General features: G+C 39.7%; 1 protein-coding gene across 1 annotated transcript in view; it reads left to right on the forward strand.

Moving 5' to 3' along the window:
* The window catches only part of MRTFA (myocardin related transcription factor A), a 166733-nt gene that overhangs the window by 107746 nt on the left and 31668 nt on the right, over positions 1 to 27319 (forward strand). The window contains exon 4 of the mRNA XM_065888122.1: positions 19452 to 19517. Coding sequence (XP_065744194.1) covers positions 19452 to 19517 — 66 coding nt within the window. The remainder of the gene's footprint in view (positions 1 to 19451; positions 19518 to 27319) is intronic.

Genomic DNA, 27319 nt, shown 5'->3' on the forward strand with positions numbered 1-27319 from the left:
TGTACTTAGAATTCTGTATGTCTTCTGGATCTTGAGAGGACTCATGTTATATTTTCTACAAATATATATACACATTGTTTTTTAAAAATAATTATTTTGTAAACTGCACAAAATAGATTGTGCATTAGATGTAAAAGATGCCTGATGTTACTCCTTTTGAGGTGAAGCAAGTGTCTGAAGGATAGTTCTTCCTTTAAATACGCAAAGAAGATCAGTGGAAATAACTTCCTAGTCTTGTGTTTTATTATTGTCGTTGTTGGTTTGTTTGTTTGTTTTCGGTACGCGGGCCTCTCACTGCTGTGGCCTCTCCCGTTGCAGAGCGCAGGCTCTGGACGCGCAGGCTCAGCGGCCATGGCTCATGGGCCCAGCCGCTCCGCGGCATGTGGGATCTTCCCGAACCGGGGCACGAACCTGTGTCCCCTGCATCGGCAGGCGGATTCTAAACCACTGCGCCACCAGGGAAGCCCCTTGTGTTTTATTATTACAGATAAATCCCTAATAATATTTCCTCTTCTTTCATGGTTTTAATTCTGTCTTTTCTTTTTCCTAATTAAAAAAAAAAAGATTCTAAAAGCTGGCACATGTTTTTAGAGATAATTGTTTATAGGAGGCCATGTGTAATACTTATTGTTTTAGTTGACAGTTGGAAATGCCTAGAAGGATAGAGACCAGACTTTTTAATTTACCTTTTATGGCATTAGGACCTGTGGTTTTCTTTATTAATAGACTTTGGCAAGGATCAGATGTCCATTTTTTGGGAGGAGTGAGCTTGAAAGATTGATCAGCCTTGAAATTGATGTTTTGTGGTTTAATACAACCATCTGGTGCAGTATTACCCAGTACTACAGCTGTCTTGCCCACTATGGTAGCCACTAGACACACATAGCTGTGGAGACTTGAAATGTAGCTAGAGTGACTGAGAAAATGAATTTTATATTTTATTTAATTTTAATTAAATTTAAATAGCATATGTGGCAAGTGGCTACCATACTGGATAGCACAGTTCTAGACCCTTCACATTCTGACCTTAGCCAGCCTTTCCAGCTATCTTCCACCACTCCCTTTAATGCTCCAGCTAAACTGGAGTGTATTGGTTACGTTCTTATCCTTATAGTATTTCCTGGGCCAGGTCTTGGCTCATGCCATTCATCTTTAGTTTTTGGAGTCCTTCAAAGGTGGCATATATGGTGCTGCTCCAATGAAGCTTATCTAATCCTTTCTGTACTCGAATAATTTATTATCTGCAAGCTCTTAAAGCAGTTATAATACTGTCTTTGATTACAGTGACTTTGTTTTACGTTCCTTATCTTCTCCATTATATTTATAAATTCCTTGAGGGGGGCTTTTATAGTTTTTATGGTTGTATGTGTGTGATAGGCTTAACCTTTTCTCTTTTTTTCCCTGCAAAATGCTAGCAAAGTACATTTATACATAGTAGGTGGTCAATATGCATTAGCTGAGTCTGTTGAGGTTACCGTGCACTAGAGGGCGGTATCATGCCCATAAGCAAAATGCAGTGTTTGTCCCAAAGTGACAGATATATTTTGAGCATTCTGTCTTAATTCAGTTTTATTCAATCTCATATTAATAATTATAGCCTTCAGAATGAACTCACATCTTTTAATTGTCAGTGATATTAATAAATAACCTTTTCACATACTTGTCTTGAATTCGATTCAGGATATGATTTTGGACCAGGAGATTGGTGAGATTCTTACTGGGAAGAAACTTAGTACATCTGAGAAACACTGGCCAAGGCATTAGGTGTCAGAGATTACTTCCTTGAGGGCAGAAGCCTTTTTGTGGTAGGCAGCTAGGGCTCGGTACTGAGCTGATAGTCAAGAACCTGAAGTTCTTGGTTTGATCTTGCCAGTGGGGAGCTTGGCTAAGTGGCTCTAACCTTGGCATACCAGTTTCTTTTGTTGTACAGTGGGTATAATGTCTGCCGTCCTAACTCATAAGATCATACGTGTGAAAGTAGCTGTGTAAAGTATTATATAAATATATTGGGGTATTTTCCTTCTCAATTCCTACCTTTTACCAAGACATGTACATAGCAAGTGATTGATTTATGACATTTATTTTTCACCTTTTAGGTAAAGAATTTACTCTGTTAAAGGTTGCCGAGAGATATATTGATACAATTACTCCCACCTAGGCTGCACACACTGAGAAGTGATTATAGTCACAATAGTTTGGTTAAAATATATCCTGGCCTTTGATGTTATGCAGCCTTAAAATAAACTGTATGTGTTGTGTGTGTATAAACTACATATACGTATAGTTTAAATCTTTGTTAGTCTCCTCTCTAGTGGATTTATTTTTGTATATCTTCTACCCTGCTTAATACTAACTTCAAATATTCAGAATGAGCCAACTGTTGTGAGGTTTTTTTTAACTCATTATAGAAAACCAGGTTTTGGAAATATGCATTAGATTTTCTTGCAGGGTTTGTGGGTTAGAAAAGAAGCAATCCATTCTAGAAGGAGGGTAGTATAGTGGTTGTTTTTTGCTGAGAACAGCCATCAGTCTGGAGCCTTCTCTAGTAAATCATTAGCTGTATCAAATAAAATGTTCAGCTGAAGTTCGTGCAATCTCACAGTTACTAAACACTCTTGCCAAAGAGAGTTGCAGTCATAATATCTGCAGTTGAATCATTTCCTGTTCAGGCTTGCAGGTGGGGGAACTGTCTGAAACTGCAGTCCTGTAAGATTAGTTATAAAGAAAATGCCTTGGTGGGAGAGGCCTTGATGATATTAAATGACAGCCTAGAGAGTGTGTGGGTGGAGAAGGTACCCCGGGATCCTGGGACTAACCAGACTTGAAGGCATAGATCAGGATATGCAAGCCCACTCCCATGGGGCCATCTGACTAAAGCTTGTCTAGGGCGTTCAGATATGTGCTGAACACACTCGGGCACTGGGCCAGGCAGATGGCACATTCCTGTGCCGACCTTCGGAGGCCTGCCAGGTTACAAAGCTAGCATTGGAGGCGTGGCTCTGCTCTGGCATGAACAGCCCGCGAGCCTGCATTTCATCTAGTGTTTGGTCCTCCCCAGTTGAAGGGATGCCTTGGGATCGGTTTGGTCTCTGAGTCCACTTAGGGGTTGCCACCTATTCTCATTCCCCTTGCCCCTACCCCATCTTGGAGTTGATTTTTATTGTCCGCACAGCCCCAGAACTTACTCACATCCTCTAAGTGATTCCTCCAGACTGGGGATGACCCAAGGTTAGCGTTTGAGACGCCACAACTCCCCTCCCGCCTCTCCCTGCCGCCTGTTGTCATTGACCCACATTTTTAGGTTTGACTAACCTTCCGTCTGAGAATAGGTGGTGGCTGCAAGTTAGGCTGCAGCCACCTGTCCCTTTATTTGCTTCAGTGCGTCCCTTTAGCTGTGTAAATTCGGGTGAGATGCACTGCTTGGGCTTCACCTTGCCCACCCCGTCCCCTGCTTTCCTGTTGCCCTTTTGATTTTTTTAAATCTGATACTGAGCCTCTCCTCCCCCCACTCACACACCAATGGAGTCTCCTATGCTATTTCTGTCAGTTTAATGATCCCCAGCTGTTGCTGTAGTTCTGGCTGTTTTCATGCTCCAGAGAATCAGAAGAGCCAGAGAAAGAGGGGTCTTGCTTGTGTATCACACAGTGCGTCAGACAAGTCTAATGCACTTTTCTGAAACAACTACCAGGAGACTTCTTAGGGAAGAGTGTTATTACTGGGATAATTTGAAAATGCAGGAGGAAGGAAACTATAAGCTAGTATCTGGGATATTTTAAAAATAAGCATTCTGCTGAAAGATGTGGCACCCTCTGCATCACTCAGAATTATGCTAGAAAGATGTGGTATGTGATAACTGGGTAATTGGTTGATCACTTTGCATTCTACTTCCATTTTAGCTTTGGAGCTGGACTGTCCACTCTGAGCCATGGTGTGTGTTGAAGGAGCCAAACATCTAAATAAAAAGGAGGCTTCTATGATGGGAAAACACACAAATCATTCCTGAAGTGGCCAGAAAAGGCCTTGATTTCAGTTCTGCTTTAACTTAATGCAGGTTTGTTTTGTAAAATTTTGTGTTGAACCTGCAATATTGAAATGTTCCACTTGCAAATTTGACCACACAAACTTCAGGAAATACAGAGTTGCAGCTCTCCTGACAACATCCCCGCCCTTATACTTACTTACACGTTTACTTTTGAAATGCCTTTATTAAACCTGGGGGGATGGGGCGTGGGAAAATCCTACAGTAGTTAAATGGGCTACAGTATTATAATAGACTGGCTTTTCCTTTATGGATTTGGTCTTGAGAATTTTAACCCATCCAGCAGTTTTAGCTGAATAGGCTTGTAGCTTTCACACCTCATATATTACATGAACTTTAATTTTATGGATCTCATTCTTCTACAGAAAGGAAAAAATTTGCTGTAGCCTCTACCAGAATTTATTTTTAAATATTCTTTTATTTTTTTTGTGAAAAATAGATAAAATTTTATATTACCTAGGATTTAAGGGTTGAGAAATTATTACCATTTTTCTTTAAATATCATGGAGAAGTTTACACATAAACATTAGAATTTTCAGATATTGTGTGTGTGTGTGTGTTTTAACCCGTTTTACCAAATTTCTAATTCCTAATAACCTTTCTGCTCCCTAATTCTTCCCCTAAAATTTTTTTCATTTAAAAATTATTTTAACCAGAATTTACCATTTTTTTCATCAAAATGTCAGTTATGTGAACTGTCATTAATTATACAAACACTGACAGTTAATTTCAAAAATGTCAAGAAGCTAAGTTGGAAGTACTTTAATAGAAAAAAACTAACTTTCCGAGTATTTACAGAATTTATATGAGAATATAGGCCTCCCTTATTATTTCAGTCATGATTATCCTACCATGCTATATGTTTTCAAGTCCATATTATAAAGATATAGAAGGAATAAATACTCTAATATAGTTTTAAGGGAAAAATTTTTTTGTCACTTCTCGCTTAACTACCCTGTTCCAAGCTTTGAGTCTATTCACCTGTCACCTGCCCTCAACAAAGTTGGGTGCAAAATGTCAGCACCAGTTATGCAGCAGGGAAGAGCAAATGAGATTCGAAGCTGCCCATGTTTTCTGGGTGAACGTGCAGAACTAATGTGGCAGGGAAAATGCTGTTCCTGGTGCCTTTAATGTTGGGTTTGTTCAGATGGCCCTGCCAGTCCAAAGGAAGCACATTCCCAATTTATCTCCACCCATTCAGACGTATGGTGCAAGTACATGTTATCCTCAGATCTTCTGTGTTAGGGTTGTTTTGAGCATTGCCTTATAGATCCTCAGGAAAGAGACTGATGACATTGAAGTGGCTGGCAGTTTGAGATATGTCTGCTGCAGTCAGAGAAGATTACTTCAAGGGGGGGGGCTGATGAGCAACTACCCAAAATGAAATGGTGAGCCTCAGCTTTTTGAGGATTTGGGGGTTTGATTTATTTACTTATTTATGTATAATTATTAATATTTTTGCTATGACTCTGGCATTAAATGTGATGTAATAGAAAAAGCACAGATTTTGGTATCAGGCCAACCTGTGTTTGAACTCTGGCTCTACCTCTTACTAGCTGTGCAAACAGTTACTTAACCTCTTTGAACCTCTTTTTCTTCATCTATAAAAGAGAGGCAATACATACCTTAAATAACTGTTGATATCATTGATAAATGAGTCACTGTAGTAGTGCAACCAACCCAGTGACTGCATAGTATAGGAAATCGGCATGTTCGATTCTTCATTTCTTATATCTTAGTTTCCTTCTCAAGACAAGCCTTTTCTTACTTCGGTGCCTTTGCACTTGCTATTTCTGCTGCCTGGAGCACTCTTTCTCCAAATCTTTTCATGGTTTATCATGCTGTTTAGGTTTCTGCGTAAGAGTCTCTATCTCCTCAGAAGGACCTTCCCTGTGAACTTGGTCTAAAATTGACCACCCACCGTCACTCTCTCTTTTCTTATGCCACTGTGTTTTTCTTCACATAATGTACCACCGGAAGTTATATGTAACTTATGTATTGTTTTTCGCACTAGGACATATACTCTGTGAGGGCAGAGATGTCAATCTGTCCATTTTACTGCTATATCACCTAGCACAATGCCTAGCTTATAATAGGTACATGATAACCATTAGCTTGATTAATTAATGAATGAATCAACCCAGAATCTCCCTAGTACCAGGGAAGAACCCCTGGCAAATTGCAGAAAGGAAGTTGTACCAGGAAGCAGGTACTCTCTGCCTATTCGAGAGCCAAATGGGAAGCGGGCCTGTGGAGTTCTCTGGTATCCTTCCAGACTGCCTCCTGTCTCTGGGAGGAGCCCCTTTGAATGACCTTTACATGTGACCACTGTTATCTATAGTCTCTATGTCTTTTGGAATTTGAATAGAGGGGAGATTTTCAATTCTAGAGTTCTGAAATGCCATAAACTATTCACTGAAATCACCTGGACTTTCCCCTGGTTGGTAAACGTATAGATGATTTTTTCCAGCCACATCATGCAGATAATATAGTGTCATTTTTAAACATGCAGAACTGGTGTGTTTTATGAAAGAAAAGAAGCACAACATATGATAGTGGTTAAGGGCTCAGGTTGTCGATTGAAATGGAGCTGGGTTCCAATTTCTGTTCTACCCTTTACTTACCCTATGACCTTGGGCAAATTGCTTAATTTCTCTAACGCTCAATTTCCTCATCTACAAATAGTATAATAATAACAACTTCGGGACTTCCCTGGTGGCACAGTGGTTAAGAATCCGCTTGCCATTGCAGGGGACACGGGTTCGAGCCCTGGTCCAGGAAGAGCCCACATGCCGCGGAGCAACTAAGCCCGTGTGCCATAACTACTGAGCCTGCGCTCTAGAGCCCGTGAGCCACAACTACTGAAGTCCGCATGCCTAGAGCCTGTGCTCCACAACAAGAGAAGCCACTGCAATGAAGAGTATCTCCCACTTGCCGCAACTAGAGGAAGCCTGCGTGCAGCAACAAAGACCCCAATGCAGCCAAAAATAAAAAAAAATAATAACTTCCATATAGCTTTGTTTTAAGAATTAAACAAGATGATACATGCATGTTTTCACTGTTTTATAAGTATTATTACACAATACAGAGCCCCTTTATTTTGTGTATTTTAGTAGTTCAGGTTGGATTTTCATAAGCTTATCATTTGTAGATTACCAGGTTTACCAACCCAGGAAAATATCTCATCTCTGCCTGTATCCCTGCCAGTATTCAGATTAAATAGAAGCTATTTATCATTTTTAGTATTATTTCTGATTTCTAAAGCAGATCATTTGAGAGATAATTTAACTCATGTTTACATACTATATACAGAGATGAAAGAGAAATTTATGGGATTGTGAAAGGGTTGAATGAGCATATTGATAAAATAATCAAATTTGAAATCTCACAGATGATTTTGGTATGTGTGATTTTAAAAAGAATTAGGAATTCCTGTCTTCAAGTCTTTGAAACATTACATTATTATTTGTTTATGCCACAAATCATTTTATAATTTAAATTTATTAGTAGACCATTATTATTTGTTCTTCATAGTTAATCATTTATAGGAATTAGTAATTTCTTTCTGTCCAATACATGGTAGCACTTCAGTTTGAAAAACTTGACCTTTGGGACTTCCCTGGTAGCACAGTGGTTAAGAATCTGCCTGCCAATGCAGGGGACACAGGTTTGATCCCTGGTCTGGGAGGATCCCACATGCCTCAGAGCAACTAAGTCCATGCGCCACGACTACTGAGCCTGCACTCTAAAGCCCGCGAGCCACAACTACTGAGCCTGCACACCACAACTACTGAGGCCGGCACGCCTAGAGCCCGTGCTCTGCAACAAGAGAAGGCACCACAATGAGAAGCCCGCGCACCGCAATGAACAGTAACTCCCACTCGCTGCAACTAGAGGAAGCCTGCGCGCAGCAACGAAGACCCAATGCAGCCAAAAATAAATAAATTTATTAAAAAGAAAAACCTGATCCTTGATATGTTTTAGTAATTGATTTGTATATCTTTCTGAAATAGTCAAATCCATGGGTTTTTTAAATAAACTTTTTGTTTTGCAATAATTTTAGACTTACAAAAAAGTTGCACAGATAGTTCAGAGAGTTCTCATACACCATTCACCGATTGCCCCTAATGTAAGCATCTTACATACCTTTGGTACATTTGTCAAAACTAAAAGATTAACATTGGTCACACTACTAAGTAAACTCCAAACTTTATTTAGATTTCATTTGTTTTCCCACTGATGTCCTTTTTCCGTTCCAAGATCCGATCTAGGATACCACAGTGCATTTAGCCATATGCCTTTTAGATGGTGGATCAGTAGGATCCCTCTCTGAATCAACTTTCCTTCTCTCACCTCTACTTCCTCCTTTTTGTCTTAACTCTGGATCTGACTTTTAGCAGATCCTTTATTCTCTGGCAACAGATAAATGGACCCTTCTGGGTCCTTTTTTTTTTTTTTTAAGTATTGATTTATTTGGTTGCGCCTGGTCTTAGTTGCGGCACTCGGGGTCTTCATTGCGGCACTTGGGGTCTTCATTGCCACGCACTGGATCTTCGTTGTGGCACGTGGGATCTAGTTCCCTGACCAGGAGTCTAACCCAGGCCCCCTGCATTGGGAGCGCAGAGTCTTAACCACTGGACCACCAGGGAAGTCCCCTTTCTGGGTCTTTTAACCACTGTTTTGGTATTGACAGCTCAGAACTTCAGGAGCATGCTTTGAACACTCCCTGTATATTTAATTTTGTTAATGAATGTGTGCTGATTCTTCTGCCTTTCTCTGCGTCTTGCTCTTTATACATACCAGGTTGTCTAGAGTCTGGGAACAGAGCGTGCTTCTTCACTGACTGCATGTTTCAGAACTGCCTTCTAAAAGGAAGCAGTTCTCCTCTCTACCTCTCCCCTCCCCTCTCCCTCTTCCCCCTGCCCCACAACTTGGGACATGATTTTAAATAAGGAGGTTTTTTTATATAAGGCCCTTTCACTCTGCAGAATAAAGCATCTCATTGGAGGTATGGTACCAGGTTACAGTACTAGCAGTTCTTGCTCCTGTCCTAGAGAAAAACTATCTCATGTAAAGACCTCTAGTGAAACATTTATAGTCTGTGTTACAGTTTTACAAAGCACTTTTCACATACATTAGGTTTTTTTGAGCTTCAAAGGGTAGGGGTTATTTTTCCAAATTGTATTATAGTGAGAAAGTCAAGGCTAAAAGACGTTAAGTGACTTGATTAGGTAGCAGCAGAGCCAGGCCTGGAACCCGTGTCTTCCCATTCTTTCTCTCATGTTTTTGGTCTGCCCTTAAAGGTCAGTTCTCTAAGTGTATTGCATTCACTTGGAACTTACAAAATATTCATATAACCAACTCAATATGCAATGCTTGCCCCTCTCCCCGGAGTCATAGTTAAGTTGATAGTAAATGCTTTCTGGTTAAGAGTAGGACTAATTATAGAATACATTGGGCCTTTAAAATGCTATTGTTTATATTAAAAGCATAGGCCAGAAATACATTTTTAGTGCTGTGTATGCTGTGCTAACCCATTCCGGCTGGTTTCCCAAGTTGACGGAAGAAAATTAATCATGAAAAGGACTAGAGAAATTTAGAACTTAGAGAGCTTGCGAAATTATATATAAGGAACAAAAGAAAAAAGAATTCCAGGGATGCTGTAGGACAGGGTAGGAATGAGAACCAGGAAGCAGGAAGAGCAGTGGAGGGGAGTAAGGGAGCACAGAGGCATCTCTCCCCCTTCTTTGACATCTTTCTAGTCTCTCTCAGGAAGGGCTTATGAGAGATTACAGTAAACAGGGGCCCAGAGGAGTATTCTTTTCGGGAATGAAATCAGAAAATTACTCAAAACATTAGTTCAAGCTAATCATGGGGATAAAATATTTTTAAGGGCCAATTTTTATGTTCACTCATCCTACCCCACATAGAAAGGATCTTGTTTCTGTTTCTCTGTGACTTCCAGCGTTGGGTAGTATCACCTTTGTATTCCCATAGCACCTAAAAAGTATGTAACTATTTGAATTTCTATTTTTAAGAAACCAACACATCTTTTTATTATTTATGCATATCTGTGTAGCACACATAAGACCAAATGACTTGAGTTTGGCAGGGACCCTTAGTAGTGTGTGCTAGCTAAAGTTGCATTTTTCTGTGACTTTTTAAGTAAAAAATCTATATTACAGACATCAATATCTTTCTTATAGCATTGTAATTATCCGTTTTGAGTCCCTTTTTTTGCATTAGACTTAAGAATTCCTTGAGCATGAGAACCATGTCTTATTCACATATCTATTTCTAGCGCCCGGCCCTGGCTTTGAGAGTACAAAAGATGTTTGAATGCATGAATTGAATCATGGGAACCGTCAAACCACTTGGTTGGGATGTGGTGTCTGAGTAATGTTTTCTTTGAAAATACTCTTCACTCTTATAAGTCCTTATTTGATGGTTGTTTCCCTCAAACAACCACTGAAGGCAGCGACTCTGTCTGGTCACTACTATATCCCCACAGCAAGCTCAGTGGCTGGCACGTGTAGTAGACCCTTATATTTCTTGAGTGAATGCCAAGGAAAGTTTTGACAGGAACTGAGGAATAACTGAATAAGGCATGAATATGAGGTGCATAGGTGTGCTGACCAACTAGTATGTGAACCCTCGAGCAACTAAGCAAATATGTGTAAAGTGACTAAATGTAACTGTGTCTTAACTTACTTATTTTAATACAGCTTACCCTGACGTCTCTGTTTCTCAAGGATTGTTAGTATCTTAAATAATTGACTCTGTCATAGTGAAGAGAATTAAAAAATCATCTAAAAAATAGTGAAGAGGAAATGTGGAAAGTTAGTTATCACAGAATATTAAAGGAGGAGTAACTGTGAATTCCAGGGTCTGACCTCTCTCATATCCTTTATTCTTTCTTGTAAAACATTGATCACAACTTGTACTTATTTATATGTGATTTGATGTCCGTTTCCCCACTGGACTGAAAGCTTTATGTGAGCAGAGACCATAGGTGTATCCAGCCTACTAGTATGAACCCTAACGTATTTGTTATATGAGTGAATGAGAGGATGCATGGAGGAGAACTCTTTGCTCATCCTGACTCCCAATCCCTATTTTGGTGGTGATGCTATAAAGTAGCCCAGGCAGCAGAAATGAGAAATACCTTCCTCTGGGGGTACCTTCACCTACTTTTTAAAAATAATTAATTAATTTGAAAATTGAGATATAATTGACATAAACACCCTTCACCTACTTTTATTCATATACTCTAATAATGAAATGGGTGGGTGTTCAGAGAATAGTCTCTGGTTCTAAGTGATAGGTGATGTGGTTTCACAATTTGGGTGATTTTGCAGTTTATAGGGTAAACTGAAGTATAAAAATACACCAATAACATAGGTGTAATTCACTGCTGCAAAGATGAATATTCTAATTATGAGCATGCTAAGCTTCACATAAGGCTAAAACCCACACTGTTCCTTCTCTTCCCAGTAAAACACATTCTCCAGTTTGAAGCTAGAGGTGGTGTTGTCTATTGCTCAGTTGAATTGTATCTGCTTATTTCTTCTGGGATTGGTACCTGAAGGTTAATGAGGAGGAAAAATGTACCAATTATTATGAGATCAGGCTTTGGGGATTTATAGAAAGAACAGAATTTGGAGTAAGAATATACTATCTGAAATTAGTTATAACAATTAATATTTATGAAATAAGTGTGCTAGGCTGTGTTTAAAAGAGAACTTAGAAGATGGTGCCTCATATCAAGTGCATTAGAGTTAGATAGAAAAGTCACGGAAGTGAGCCTAGAGATGCCAGATTTTATCTGTTTATTAAGTTGTACTTTAGCCATTTTTTTCCCCTTGACAGTAGTAGACGACAAATAATTTTTCTGGAAGAAGTGTGTTAGAAAATGAAAGTCCTCTCCTGTTACAAACTTTTAAACAAATTTAAAACAAAATTTTTAACTTAAAAAGATTCAACCATTGTTCAGTACACACCAAAGGATGATGTGCTTTAAAAGCAGTTAATTGGGAGCATCAAAAGAAAGGTGAATTAAATCTGTGCAGTACTAGTTACTCAGCATGATTTATAATTGGCATCATGAACATGGATGGAACATGTTTAATTTTCCAGTGTAAAGTGAATTTAAGTTATGCCAAAGTAGCATTAAATGGGGCAGCAGTTGTTAACCTGACACTACATTAGAATCATCTGGCAAGCTTTTGAAAAACCCTGATGTCCAGGCCCCACTCCAGACCAATTGAAGACATTCTCAGATGATTTTATTTGGGAAGTAAAGGTTGAGAATCACTAGAATGGGGGAAAGAATACAAGCATAAGAATACAGAAGATTTGGTTTCAGTCCTGGCTTCTGTTTTCTAGTATTTTGTTGAGAATTTTTGTGTCTGTGTTCATAAGGGACATTGGTCTGTAGTTTTGTTGTGATGTCTTTCTCTGGCTTTGGTATCAGAGTAATGCTAGCCTCATAAAGTGAGTTGGGAAGTGTTCCCTTCTCTGTTTTCTGGAAGAGTTTGTGAAGGATTATTATTAATTCTTCTCTTAAATGTTTGGTAAAATTTACCAGTGAAGCCATCTGAGCCTTGGTTTTTCTTTTCTCCTCAAAAAAAGGAAAATCTCTCCACTTTTTATAGGTCTCTCTGGATATTCTGTTTTTTCTTGAGTCAGTTTTAGTAATTTGTGCCTTTCTAGGAATTTGTCCACTTCATCTAAGTTATCTAGTTTGTTGGCATATGGTTCTTCATAGTGTTCCCTTTTAACTTTCTTACTTACTATAGTTGGTGGTAATATCTCCTTTTACATTGCTGAGTTTTGCATCTGTTTTATGTCTCTTTTCTTGGTCATTCTGACTAAAGATTTGTCAGTTTTGTTGATATTTCTAAACAAAAACTTTTGGTTCCATTGGTTTTCTCTGTTTTCTGTATAATTCCTTTCTGCTTTAACTTTCTTTCTTCTACTTACCTTGGGTTTAGTTTGCACTTCTTTTTCTAGCTTCTTAAGGTGAAGGCTTTATAGTATGTATTTGAGATCTTTCTTCTTTTCTGATATAGGCATTTAAGTCTATGAATTTCCCTCTAAGCACTGCTTTAGATATATCCCATAAATTTTGATATATTGTTCAGTTCAAAATACTTTCTAATTTCCCTATTATTTTTCCTTTGACACATTGGCTACTTAAGAGTGTGTTGTTAAATTTCTACATAATTATGAATTTCCCAAATTTTCTTCTGTTGTTGGTTTCTAATTTAATTTCATTGTAGTCAAAGAATGTACTTTGTATGATTTAAATCCATTTAAACTCACTAAGACTCATTTTATGGCCTAGTATATGACCTGTCCTAGAGACTGTTCCATGTGTGCTTGAGAAGAATATGTATTCTGCAGTTGTTGGGTGGAGTGTATTCAAGTTTTCTATATTCTTGTTGATTTTCTGCATATTTCTTCATTATCAAGAGTGAGGTAGGGCTTCCCTGGTGGCACAGTGGTTGAGAGTCCGCCTGCCAATGCAGGGGACACGGGTTCGTGGCCCAGTCCGGGAAGATCCCACATGCCGCAGAGCAGCTGGGCCCGTGAGCCATGGCCGCTGAGCCTGCACGTCCAGAGCCTGTGCTCCACAACGGGAGAGGCCACAACAGTGAGAGACCCGTGTACCGTAAAAAAAAAAAAAAAAAAAAAAAAAAAGAGTGAGGTAGATTGTAATTCATGAGGAGATAAATCAAAAGATTCCTTATTCTAAATCATTTAAGTAAGTATCATGAAATTGAATTAAAACAAAATGGAGAAATCTTCTATTTTTTTTTTTAAATATTTATTTATTTTGTCTGCGCCGGGTCTTAGTTGCATCATGCGGGGTCTTCGTTGCCGCTTGTGGACTTAGTTGCGGCATGTGGACTCTTAGTTGCCACATGCCTGTGGGATCTAGTTCCCCGACCAGGGATCGAACCCGGGCCCGCTGCAATGGGAGTGCGGAGTCTTACCCACTGGACCACCAGGGAAGTCCCGAAATCTTCTAGTATTAGTTGTACCTTAGGAATGCCAGAAATGACATCTAATTTATTTTCTAGTATATTCGTCCTTTTTATTTTAGTATCTTAGTATGAGGGTCACTTTTAATTCTCATGAAAACTCATGCTTTCAAACTTAACTCCAACCAGGCCAGTCTTTCAATTGATCATTTCTGGGTAGTAATTTCCTCCTCTGAAGTATGAAAACCTCCATAACTTAGGGTCAAATATCTTAGCGGGGGTGGGGGTGGGGAGAGAAAAGATTTTTGAGAAGGCTTGTTTGCCTTTTGCTCTCCTCAAGCATGTAAACCTCACTGAGTTTCTGATACAGCACTTTTTGGACTAGCATATAATTTCTGGTCAAGGAGCATTTCCCTTACTTGTCAACAAGTTTATTTTGGAGACTTTTTGTAACATAAATAGTCTGAAGAGCTGTGATCAAATTTTGTCGTTTGATTAGTTTGTCATTTGATTAGGTTTCATATCCAAATTTAAAGAACTGAGAAAAAGATTCATCAGTGTTTCGAATAGAGCTGAGTTAATGGAATGTTCCTGCAGTCAGAATCTTTGTTGAAGAGGTCTTCATCCTGAGCAAAGGACGATGCAGAGGGAGTGTTTTTGTTCTTTCCCAGTCATTCTCATACGAACCCTTTCCTCTTCTTTTCTACTTCCCTCATAACTTATACTTTGCCTCCCTATTCTAGAAGCCATGGTGAAATCAATAATGGGTAAGTATGATAAGGTAGGAGCAGCCTACTGAGCTGTACATCTCCCTTTTCAGTAAAATCCAGAACTACTGACCAGTGGAAGCCATAGAGCTGGACTTGAGAACACAGCACTTATTTTTGCTTTTTCTTTCCAGACTCAGTTGACCCAATTGTTCGATGTGTTCATTTCTTGGGCATTATCCCTTGAATACCATCAGTATACCTCCATGGTCGTACAGGGCAGAAATATGTGAAGTTCCTTCCCTTGCTTTGATTTCCCAAGTAGCCAGTTATTCAAATAGCAGTTGATCACCTGTGTTTGAAACAAATGGAAAACTTGATTATTTTCATGGGGAATGGAGAACCTAGGTTCCCCTACTTTACGGTTTGTTTCTTTTTATTCCAGTCCTTTTCTGGCAGGCAGCTCAGTTGATTCACCATGCATCAGCTTTAAAGACATCTGTTCATCTATATATAGGCTGCTTGCACAGACCCATTTAGAAACAGATGATATATTAAATTTGTGGAATTCAATAACAGTGAAGGTATAAAGATGCATGCTTGTGCACAAATAGGTATTTTTGTTTAGTTTTTATTGACTTGGGGAATGGAGAGGAAATCTAAATGGTGATGTACAATAACATTATACATAATATACATAATACATAATATGGTATTTACTGAAAGTCACTTATTAAATGATTTGTTCTAAAATGAATAATCCTCAAGGCCTGGAAACATAAAGCCATTTTATTTAGAGTGCTTAGAATTAAGAGGAATTAAGATAGACTAAGGAAGGGGGAAATTCATATAAATATGCATTTCTTTGTAGCTGAAAGTCTTAGAAGAAGGATTGTTGTATATATACAGAGCCAGACAGATACATTACACCATAATTCTGAATTTACTGCTTAGGGCTTTTATTTTCCTCTTTATAAACATTGTTAGGGTTAGCAGGGGTTATGCAATGTATAAAATAATACATACCTGCAATCAAATTATAGCAATACCCAGAGTATACTGATAAAGGGTTAATTCTATTATGTAAGTGGGAAACTTGGTCAGATTTCAGACAAGCATAGGGTTTGGAGTTAACTGCTGAGAGGCACAAGATGGAATTTTCAGATAACTGAACTTTAATTTCATTTAGTTTTAGAGATGAAAAAGGTTTATTAGATGAACCTTCCTCTTTGACCTAGAGCTGTTTAAAAAAAAAAAGCTCCATAAAAAGCTCGAATCATAGAGTTAAATTTTTGCTTTCATGAAGCAAGAAGTTTTTCAGTCAGTAAGTTTGCATAATGGATCCCTTATGGCCCTGTCTGTATATGGGTTTTTAGGAAGGCTGATGATTGATACTTCAAATTATTCTTGGATAGTAGAGTTTTCATTAGTTATTGTTTTTTTTAAGTGTTCAGACTTACTGAATTGCATTAGGTTTCCCTGTTCTCTGAAATCAAATCAGTTTGTTATATTTAATCCTTTTCTAATAGCTCATCTTACACGGGGCCTTAGAAACACTCTAAAAGATGACAAATATATGCCCTTTTTTCCCCTCTTACTTTATCCTGCCTGGCCCTCCTCTTTCTTTCTTCCAAGGAGACATGTGGCACACTATTAAGTACCTTCACTGTAGTGTCACAGCGACCTGGTACGAATCCTAGTTCCAGCACTTTTGAGCCATCTGACCTAAGGCAAAAGTTTAAAGGTTTGATCCTTAGTTTTCTCATCTGTAAAATGGAGATAATAATTGTACTATTCGCACAGGGCTTCCCCCCCTTCAAAATTATTTAATTACAAGGCTGGATAACTGAAAAAGAATTTTCCATTAAAAACAGCTTCAGAGCTAGAAAGTATCAATAACAGGTTATGACTCTAGGGCAGTGACATGATTGAATAGAAATGGTTTGGATCTTATGGATGCATTAATCTAGATTCGATGTTGGCTCAGAAATCTATTTACAAATTAAAACAAAATAATCTGTCTTGAGTTTTGTTTTCTTTCCGTGTCCATAAAATGAAGAGCTTTTCCTGATCACCAGTTTTTCATAAAACAGACAAGTAAATCTCGTGGCGCTAGCCAGAAAAGTTTACACCTTAGGAACTTCATAGCAAACTGGCCTTTTTCAATAGGCAGAGAGCAACCCCTCATTTAAAATGAAGCTGTTCATCAATCGGTGACATTCATAGCTTCATCCTTCAACCTGCAGGATGCTGGTAGGATTGTCAGGTTTTAACCAAGTCATTTTCCAGCAAACATTCTCCCATATGTTTTGGAACTTTCCTTTGCATCTTATTCTCTCCACATAACAGTTCCATTACACAGAAAGCCATTGTTCCAAGCACCACAGAGCAGCTCCCAAGTCCTGATGTAAAAAAGAGGGCTTTTTTTTAAAATTAAACAAGTGAAAAGCATGTCAGTCACTTAACATAGGGCTGACACATAGCAACACTCAATGACTCCTATTATAATTTTATTTTATTATTACTACTGCTGTTGATCTGTAATTTATTCTGAAATCAAGTTCTTAGATTAAATTTATTTTACTGAAACTGATCACCCAAACTTCTTTGACCCTGGCCTGAACCATCCATTTCCCTCATCCCCTTTGCCTTACCACAGAATGAACCCAGGTGATCATACTCTCTGCCTGTTTATCTTATTGCAGCACAGGCTTCCAAAAGACCCTGGAGAAGCAGAGAAGTAAGGAGCCCAGGTTCTGGAATCAGAATGCTTGGGTTCAAAACCTGTTGTACCTCTTATTAGTAGATCACCTTAGTTAACCTACTTAATCTCTCTGGGCCTCATTTTCCTTACCTATAAAATAATAATACCTATTCTCTCCATAGGGAAGTTATGAAGATTAAGTGAGTTAAAACATGAAAGGATGTAGGACAGTATCTGGCACAGAGCACATGTTCTATAAATGTTAGTTATTAGTGTGGCCGTTGCTGCTTTTATATTTTATTCTGCAAGGCTGTCTTTATTTTTAACAATGTTAATTTGCAAATAATAATAATACCCTCCTGATTAGATTTCTCAGGCTATATGTGTCATCATTTAGAGATCCAGTTCAGTTTAAGAAACAATTGTTAAATGCTTACTGTGTATTAAGTCCTCTTGGGGGGTGGTTCATAGATTAGTAAGATATATTCCCTGCCCCCCCCCCCCAGGAGTTTATAAACTGGTAGGAGAGAGAAGATTTATTCAGAGGGTAAGTATTACACAGGGCAAAATATCACTCTACTTTTTATTACAGATAAAAGGTAGCTCACAGGAGGCCTGGAGTAATTCTCAGTGCTGGAGAGGAGTGAGTTGGGAAGGTCAGGTGAAGAGTTGGACATTTCCAGGTGAAGTGAATAAGGAGTTGGGAAAGTTCATGGTACCTGGAAGAAGAGTGATTGGACAGTCTTGATCGGGGTGACTGAGAGTGGGCGAGACACAGTGCTGTCACTGCAACACGAGGAAACGTAGTAAACTTGATGCAATAGGAGCGTAAGGAGGTGGCAGAGTTGAAGTTGGCTCAAAAGTTTTAGTATTAGTGCTGGGGAAGAGGGTAGTGATACCATTAAAGAGAAAAAGGATGGGAAGTAGATTAGGTTTTGGGGGGGAAAGATAGGTTTTGGACCTGCTGAATTTGAGATATAGTCAGGAGAGACTAGTTACGGTTCTGCAGTTTTTGGAGACCTTCTTAAAAACTGCCTTATGGATGGAAAAGGCAGACATTAGGGTAATATGGTTCCTAACAGATACAGGTCCCCCTCAGATGTGACTTGCAGGGACCTTATAATTGAAGACATCATATAAGGGAACTTCCCTTGACCCATGAGATCCTCTTAACCCTCCTTTTCTGGACATTTTCTCACTTAGTCTCTGAATGGAGGCTATGCCTTTGTCATTCTGTATGGTGTGCAGTGGTAATACCCTTTAGGTTTCACTGGCATTTGAGATAGAGATAATTGGCTTTTTACTTAAAAAAAAAATTCCTATTAACTTGTTATATCAAGTCGTGTTGCCAGAGTAGAAATAGTAGAAACACCCATCACCCTCCCTTAGTCCGGATGTGCTTTGAATCACCTAGCTTTGTTGTTTCATGTCAACAGAACAAGGCTCTAAGTGAAGAGGAAGAGGCAGAGAAGAGTTATCTTAATGGCAAAATATTTTCTGGTCCATGGAAATCCATTGCTTGCTGAAAATAGGTATAATTTTTAGATACAAAAGAAAAGATTTTACAAATAACCAATACTTCCTGATCTATCACTCGCTATACTTATGGTGGTAAACATTTGCTACCAGAAAGAAGGTGTAGAACATCTAGAAAGCTTTTTCTGCTGTGTGGTGGTCCTCATTATGTTTTCTGTGAGTTAAGAATTTGTGTTTTTTTCGTCTTGGAGGAGGACACAGTGTTGTAGAAGGTTTTGAACAAGAGGCAAGACTTTGGTACTTTGTGGATTGTTATCACCCAGCAAGACCCTTTGCAACTTCCTCTCGCCGCCCACAGCAGAATACGGAAACCGTGCTGTATCAGGCCACTTCTGCAATTACAGTCACAATTAAAGGGGATCCTTCTTTCACGCTACACCCTTCTGTTTCGAGGCTTTCTTTGCATTTGAAAATGTGTCTTTTGTGGTGGAATGCCCAACTGAGCCTTGATCTCCCCTCTCTCTTTGCTGCCATGCAGTGCTGCAGTTGAAGCTCCAGCAGCGCCGGACGCGGGAGGAACTGGTGAGCCAAGGGATCATGCCGCGTAAGTACCACTCTCTCTCCCCCTCTCAGCACTTCATAGAGTTGCTTTTAGGATGCGGTGTGTGTACGCAGTATGCCACGGGGAGCATCTAACAGAAAACAAGGCCTATGGGGTTCATTTTTCACTGCTTTCTTTGTCATACTTTTCTAAGTTCAGGGCCTCTCAATCAGTGATAGTTAAGAGAACAGTCCTAATTGATCAAGTTCAGTGAAACAAAAAACGTTAGGTTTAACGGTACCATTGAATCACCCTTAGCTTCTGAACTGCACGTTTTAAAGGGTTTCTACGCCCTATTATACTTCCCTTTATAGGAGGAACAGATCTTGAGCTGGGGTACTGTGAGGAAGGACACTTCTCACATGTGTTTTGCTTTAGTGTTCGGGTGCTTGGGAAGAGACAGCCCTTTTCCATCTAGTATTCTGAGTCAACCCCAGTTTTATTTAGTGAGAGCCTCAGATATACCCTAAGGCTGGCGTGGGGATGAGTGTGCCTGAATGGAGTCATTGATGGGGGTATCGCAGGGCTGGGCTTGGTGCAGAACTGCATCACTTGGGAGAAATAAAGCCAACCTTGGAATCTGTTAGAAGTAAGAAAATTTGCTTTTACTACCAATAGCCTTATAAAATGAGTGGAAGCTGAAGCCAGCAAAATTTTGCTTTTTTTGACATTTCTTTTTAAGTCATCAGCAGAGAGTTATGCTCTCCCTCTCATTTCTTTTATCTTTATGTGTTAACTGCTACTTGGACACACCCTAATGAAGTAAAAATTTATATATCATACAACAACTTCTAGCTTCATAGTGGGAGAACTGATGTTTTTCACCTTAACTCAAGGCCTGCTAACCTACTGCTACTGTACTTTCCTAATTCTCATTCACTCATTCATTCAAAATATTTGAGTACCTAGTGTGTGCCTGTTGATACAGGAAGATAAGTTCAACCCCTGCTCTCAGGAGTTTTGTACTTAGAAGACTGATAATATAATAAACAGGGAGACAAACACAATTATTTCAAAACATGGTAAATGCTATGAAGTAAATTAACTGGTTGGTATATTAGTAAATAATAGGAATGGGATGGAATCACTTTGGAAAAGTTGGTCAAGAAAGACCTTCTTGAGGAGGAAATATTTGAGCTGAGATCTGAAGGATATGATGGAGACAGTCATTCAGAAGCAGGAAGAGGGCCCAGGAAGAAGGAAGAGCAAGTGTAAGGGCCTAGTGCAGTTAAGAGCCTGGCATGTTTGCAAACATCAAGGAAGCCATTGTGGCTGGGCCTGGTAAGTGAGGAGGCCCGTTAAGATTGGCAAGGTGTGCGGAGCCAGAATGAGAGCCTTGTCAACCACGAGAAGGAGGTAGGTTCTGCTTTAACTGCAATGGAAAGCCATTGAAGGCTTTTAAGCAAGTGAAGATGGGATTTGATTTACATCGTGGTAAAACCAGGTCCATGTCTAAGAGCTGGAACTTCCTAGCAAGTATAAGGAGTCTGAGGTCTCTTTCTGTCCTAAGTGTCAGCCAGGAAACTTAAGTCTCAAATTTATATCTTTTTTAAAATTGCTATTAACTACCAAACAATTTACCCACATGTCATCTTCTTCTCTGGCCTTCCAGTGAAGGACTCCCCATCTTTAAAGTGTGGATCAGTTAATGTGATCAGGTAGGGCGGTGTTGTGCTTTACAAAACGCTCCAGATCCGCCAGTCTATATACAAACCTTGTAGAGGAACAAGTTACCCAGCATCACGTGCCTTTCACCAAGACATCGTGCGTTTAGTGTCTACTTTTTGCCTGGGGTAGTCCTAGGTGCTCTAGAGATTAAAGAAATGTAAGGCACAGGACTTGCCCTCAAGACATTTAACAGTTTATCTGGGTAGTAAGATTTGCCCATCCACAAGATAAAGAGCAATTCAGCATTGACCTGGGGGTGCTGACTCTAATTACAGTACTGGTTCTGAGAGCATAGTGCTACTTCTCAGGATCTGTAGTATGTTCAGGATCCAAAAGCCACGCGGAGGATGAGTGCCTTGCATTCTTCTTGCTGCCTTCCATTTGATACTAGGGGCTACTGGAGATAACCGTTTAATAAGATTTATTGTATACAGTCTCCTTGCTTAGCATTTCTTACAGTATTCTGTGTTGTTAAGACAAATGATGCTTGAGTATTGCAGTTATCTGCTTATATGTTTGTCTCTCCAATTAGACTGTGAGCTCCTTGAGAAAGTATCTTATTTATATTTCTGTCCCCAGTACCTGGCATTGAATGAACGAATGAATGAAGACAGCCAGTTGTAAAGTGGAGTGTGTGTGTGCGCGCATCCGTGTGTGTTTGCGCGCACGCGCGTGTGTGTGTGTGTGTGTGTGTGTGAAAGAGAGAGAGGGAGAGGATGAAAGACAGACACAGATACCACTCTATTGCAAACTTGTTGGAATTCTGGGCATGGAATTAGAAACAACACTCCTGTTCTGTCAGGAGCCCAGGTTCCAAAATATTCTGAATATCTAATTGTGTGCTTTGGGTGGTTCTCTGTATCTGTGAAGTGAGAATAATTGCCCTTCTTATAGGAATAGAAATGCCCTGCTTCTATGAGAATATTGCATCTTCCCTCATACAACAAGCCACCTTCAACTATGGGCACAGTTTGGTTTCCAGCTTTTCTAGTGAAGAAAGTAAGAAGCAAACTCTTAGATTATGAGAGAGAGTGTTGAGGCCTGGGAAGAGTTTCAGGTGTGAAGTTCCCTGCTCATCAGCATGCCTGCTCATGTGCAGATAGGGCCCTGAGTTCCCAAAGATGAGGCTCTTTTTTTCCCCAGCCCCTCACCCTCTGAGTAACACCACTTCCTCACCACAGCCCCTCACCACTACCCTAACTCCCATTATAGTCTCCAACATTCTCTGCCTCCCTGACATCCCCAGCAATTCCACATCTCACCCTTCACTCATGTCTTTCAAAAACAATATGAGTAGTGCTGGGGGCAAATCATAATGATCAGCCATTTGTTGATTATTGGAGATTTGGAGACCTGAAAAGATAACCTCTGGTTTGAAGTGCCCATTTTCATTTCCATCTTGCTGGCCTGAGGAGTTTCTGGAAAGTGCCTTTATGTTTAAGTTTGTTGTACAACTTAGGAAGTAATTAGGACCTTCAAACCAGAGGAAAGGAGCAGTGTAGTCATGGCTATATTCTGCCTCATCATTTCTGATAATATCTTTTATCAAATTCTTCTCATCCCAGTCTTTCTGTAGCTCTAGGAAGAACCCACCCACCTCGTTTCAGAGAACCCTCACATGCAGCTCCCATGTGTGGCTGGCTTCCAGTTCTGACATCATATCTGTAGGACATGATGTTTTCAGTAGCTGCCTTGCTGTCAGAGTCATTCATGTTTTTGCATATTGTTCAAAGTTGGGCTACGGCCTTCCCATAGAATTCAGGGGATTAAAGAACCCCTCAATTCGCATACACCTCTTTCTGCTACTTGATATGCTCTGTTCATGGCATCTAAACTATGGGGTATAAAAGTTGGTTTCTGATGTGTTTTTAAATAGAATCATTTCCCAGAATCCTTCTTTCTCATCATGTAAACATTTGTCTCGAATTTAACACTACTTAAACCCTACCAAATGCAGAGTGCCAGATAGCAAAGGATTACATATTCCAGGCCCTTAGCTTTCTTTAATGATGTCTGAAGCTCTGCATATCTTGAGGGAGAGGAGAGATGGCACAGATAGGAAGCTGGTGTTTAAGTACAAAGATTAAGGAATGCTGCTGTATCTAGGATGAAGATTCATAGAAGAGGTGGGTCATGTGTGGTACACTTTGTTCTCAAACAGAGCTTTCCCCACAGCCTTTCTCTTTGACATTTAAAGTGTACAAGCCATAAGGTTAAGGTGAAAATTAAGAAAAACATTCTGGCAATGAGAGCTGCTGCAGAGGAATAACCTTTTAAAGGAAAAGCTGGAAATTCTCCTGACCCAAACAAATGAGAAAAAAGTCTCCTATAATCTTTCTAGATATGAGAGAAGAATCTCATTTGTCTGTTCCCTCTCCACCTTTTGTTATTCCATTGTGAATCCTTGAGAAAAAGCAGAGAGTAGCGTATTTCTAATGCTCCAGTTACCCCTTACCAGGCCATTATTGCCCCATGTGCATGTAGTAGGAAAACCTTGGTACCTTGGCAAACATGAGGAAATCATTATGTTTGTCCAGTAGATTAAGGATTTTCCTCCGTTTCTTGGGTGAGCTTGTTTTTTTCATTTTAAATGGTGTTTCTGTGCACTCAGCCTCTGCCATTGGTGACACTTACTTCTCAGTGGTTGGGAAAATCCGAAGGGTGTGAGGACAGCACAACTCAGAGAGGGCAGCCACTGTCAATCCAGGGCCCTGTCAAACTGCCTAGCCCCTGAGAGGCCCTCAGACATGTTGCTGGGTGAGAAAGTGAGCCAGTTGGCCAGCTAGTTTTGACTGATTTATATATCTTCTAGTAGGCCCTGTGTTCTCACCCTGAAACTGGAAAAAAATGGCCTCGTGTAATGGAGTTCCCGCAGCTCTATTTTTAATAAACTTCACCACATCTTGATTCCCCAGCACTTCAATTCTACGGTTTGATCCCTTTGTCATGCTTCAGCCGTCGGCATTAGCCAAATGCTACACAGAGACAGTGCGGCCCAGTTGCAGCACTGGTAGCTAATCTAAGCTGTCATTTTACTGGCCCCCACGTTAGCCCAAAATCTCCTGCTCATCTGACTGTAGCAGTCTCTGCACCAACAAGAAATTTCTTCTAAACTCTGACATAAGGTTATTTAATGGCTGGAAGTGTCAGGATTAATTATTACGATCTCTTTTCCTCTGTAGCTAAAATTCTTAATAATAATATTTTTGCTATTTGTAACTTGGGAATTATTTCTTATATTATTCTTGATCAAGTGTACAAACTGAGTTTCAAGATTCTCTTTCCTGAGTACATATGGATAAAAATCTATTTTGGTGAAGCTCTTTTAAAAGTGACTTTTGGTGTTCTTAACCCCTGAGAAGGTAAACCAACCTCCTCAGACCTCAGAATTTCTTGTAATGAGAAAGAGGCTATGATTTAACTTTGTCACTCTCAGTCCATCTTTATTAAATACTGAGGTGCCGTGGCATCTTTTCCCCCAAGTTACCATGAATTCAAAAGAACAAGCCTTTATACCAGCCCTGTCCAATAGCACTTTCAGTGATGTTAGAAATATTCTATAACACTAGCCACTAGCCACATGTGCTATTGAGTGCTTAAATGTGGCTGGCGTGAGTGAAGAGCTGAATTTTTAATTTAATTTAATTTTAATTAATTTAAATTTAAGTAGTCATACGTGGGTGGTGGCTGTTATATTAGACAATAGGGTTTTAGGCTTTATTCTGCCACTTAGGAACAAGGTGATTTTAGGTAACTCACTTAACTTTTCTGAACTCAAATTCTACTTTTATAAAATTCTTATCTAACATGGAAACAACCTAAATGGATGTGTGGGGTGTATGTGTGTGTACACACACATATACACACATATACATACAGACAATGGAATACCACTCAGCCATAAAAAAAGAATGAAATAATGCCATTTACAGCAACATGGATGGGCCTAGAGATTATCATACTAAGTGAAGTAAGTCAGAAGGAGAAAGGCAAATATCATATGATATTGCTTATATGTGGAATCTAAAATATGACACAAATGAACTTATCTGTGAAACAGAAGAAGACTCACAGAGAGAACAGACCGTGGTTGTAAGGGGGAGGGAGGTGGGGGAGGGATGGATTGGGAGTTAGCAGGTGCAAACTATTCTATGTATGTATAACTGAATCACTTTGCTGTACCCCAGAAAATAACACAACATTGTAAACCAACTATGCTTCAATAAAATAAATTAAAAAAAAATAAAATTCTTATCTACCCCACAGTTAATTTGGAGATGAACGAGATGATGTATTGTTCATGCTTCTGAAATACAGGTAGTATTATTTGCAGTTAAGAGTGAGAACATTAGCTTGGATCTACTATCTTGTGAATCTGAAAGCAGCTTTATATATATATATATATATATATATATATATATATATATATCTCATTAAGTTCTGTGAAAACCACTGTTTGGGAACAGGAACTATCTTTTTTTTTTTTTTTTAAGCATCTTTATTGGAGTATAATTGCTTTACAGTGGTGTGTTAGTTTCTGCTTTATAACAAAGTGAATCAGCTATACATATATCCCCATATCTCCTCCCTCTTGCGTCTCCCTCCCACCCTCCCTCTCCCACCCCTCTAGGTGGTCACAAAGCACCGAGCCGATCTCCCTGTGCTACGCGGCTGCTTCCCACTAGCTATCAGTTTTACGTTTGGTAGTATATATTAGTCCATGCCACTCTCTCACTTTGTCCCAGCTTACCCTTCCCCCTCCCCATGTCCCCTCAAGTCCATTCTCTACATCTGCGTCATTATTCCTGTCCTGCCCCTAGGTTCTTCATAACTTTTTTTTTTTTTTTTAAAGATCAGGAACTCTCTTTCAGTAAATAAAATCCTTCTTAATTTCACTTTCCTCCCTACCCTTGGATTAAAAAACAGTTGCTGAAAATTACTGACTCAAAGAACCACTAGTCAACATGGTACTCTGTTAAAATTGTTCCCCTTTTGGTTATATATTAACAGGACTACTATTTTATTAGCTTGCCCTCTCCATGGTAATGTATTTTTGTTTTTAACCTCTCTTAAAACAAAACAAGTGAGTGGCTGGGTTGGAAATAATTTTTTTTTTTTTTTTTGGGGGGGCAGCTTGCCAAGAGACAGAAATGTTTACCCGCAGGGACACTGGTGATTCCAGAGCAGAAGAGGGTCTAGTTTGAGGCTGAATTGCCACCCATCCCCCTTTTTGTAAATCTTACAAAGATTGAAGATGACAAAATTGTAGGCTTCAAGGAAATGTCATTTGTTTTGCTTTTAAGTGAAGTGTTACAATGTCTGAGATGTTCTTTTTTTAAATTTTAATTTATTTTTTTATACAGCAGGTTCTTACTAGTTCTCTATTTTATACATATTAGTGTATATATGTGAATCTCAATCTCCCAATTCATCCCCCCATCCCCCCCCCCGGCCCCGCTTTCCCCCCTTGGTGTCCATACGTTTGTTCTGTACATTTGTGTCTCTATTTCTGCCTTGCAAACCAGTTCATCTGTACCATTTTTCTAGATTCCACATAGATGCGTTAATATACGATATTTGTTTTTCTCTTTCTGACTTACTTCACTCTGTATGAGTATCTCTAGGTCCATCCACGGTCCGAGACATTCTGTCTCAAAGGATTCTGTGTAGATTATGAGTTTGGGTGGGGCTAGGGTGAGAGCAGATCCTCACCTGGGCCTTGGCCGTTTCCCACGTGCTCCAGTCCACTTGGGAGTTGCTAGAAGCTCTGTGTGGTAGTCTCTGAACAGCTGTTCCTGTGAGCCAAAGAAGTTTGGACAGGATCTGACCAGCTCCCCTTTCTGGCAGCAGCTCAGAAGAGACCTCCCTCGGGACTTCCCTGGTGGCGCAGTGGGTAAGAATCCGCCTGCCAATGCAGGGGACACGGGTTCGAGCCCTGGTTTGGGAAGATCCCACATGCCGCGGAGCAACTAAGCCTGTGCACCACAACTACTGAGCCTGTGCTCTAGAGCCCACGAGCCACAACTACTGAAGCCCGTGCCTAGAGCCCGTGCTCCGCAACAAAAGAACCCACCACAATGAGAAGCCTGCACACTGCCATGAAGAGTAGCGCCTGCTTGCCGCAACTAGAGAAAGCC

The sequence above is a fragment of the Phocoena phocoena genome, chromosome 11, assembly GCF_963924675.1.
Source record: "Phocoena phocoena chromosome 11, mPhoPho1.1, whole genome shotgun sequence".
Classification (NCBI taxonomy): domain Eukaryota; kingdom Metazoa; phylum Chordata; class Mammalia; order Artiodactyla; family Phocoenidae; genus Phocoena; species Phocoena phocoena.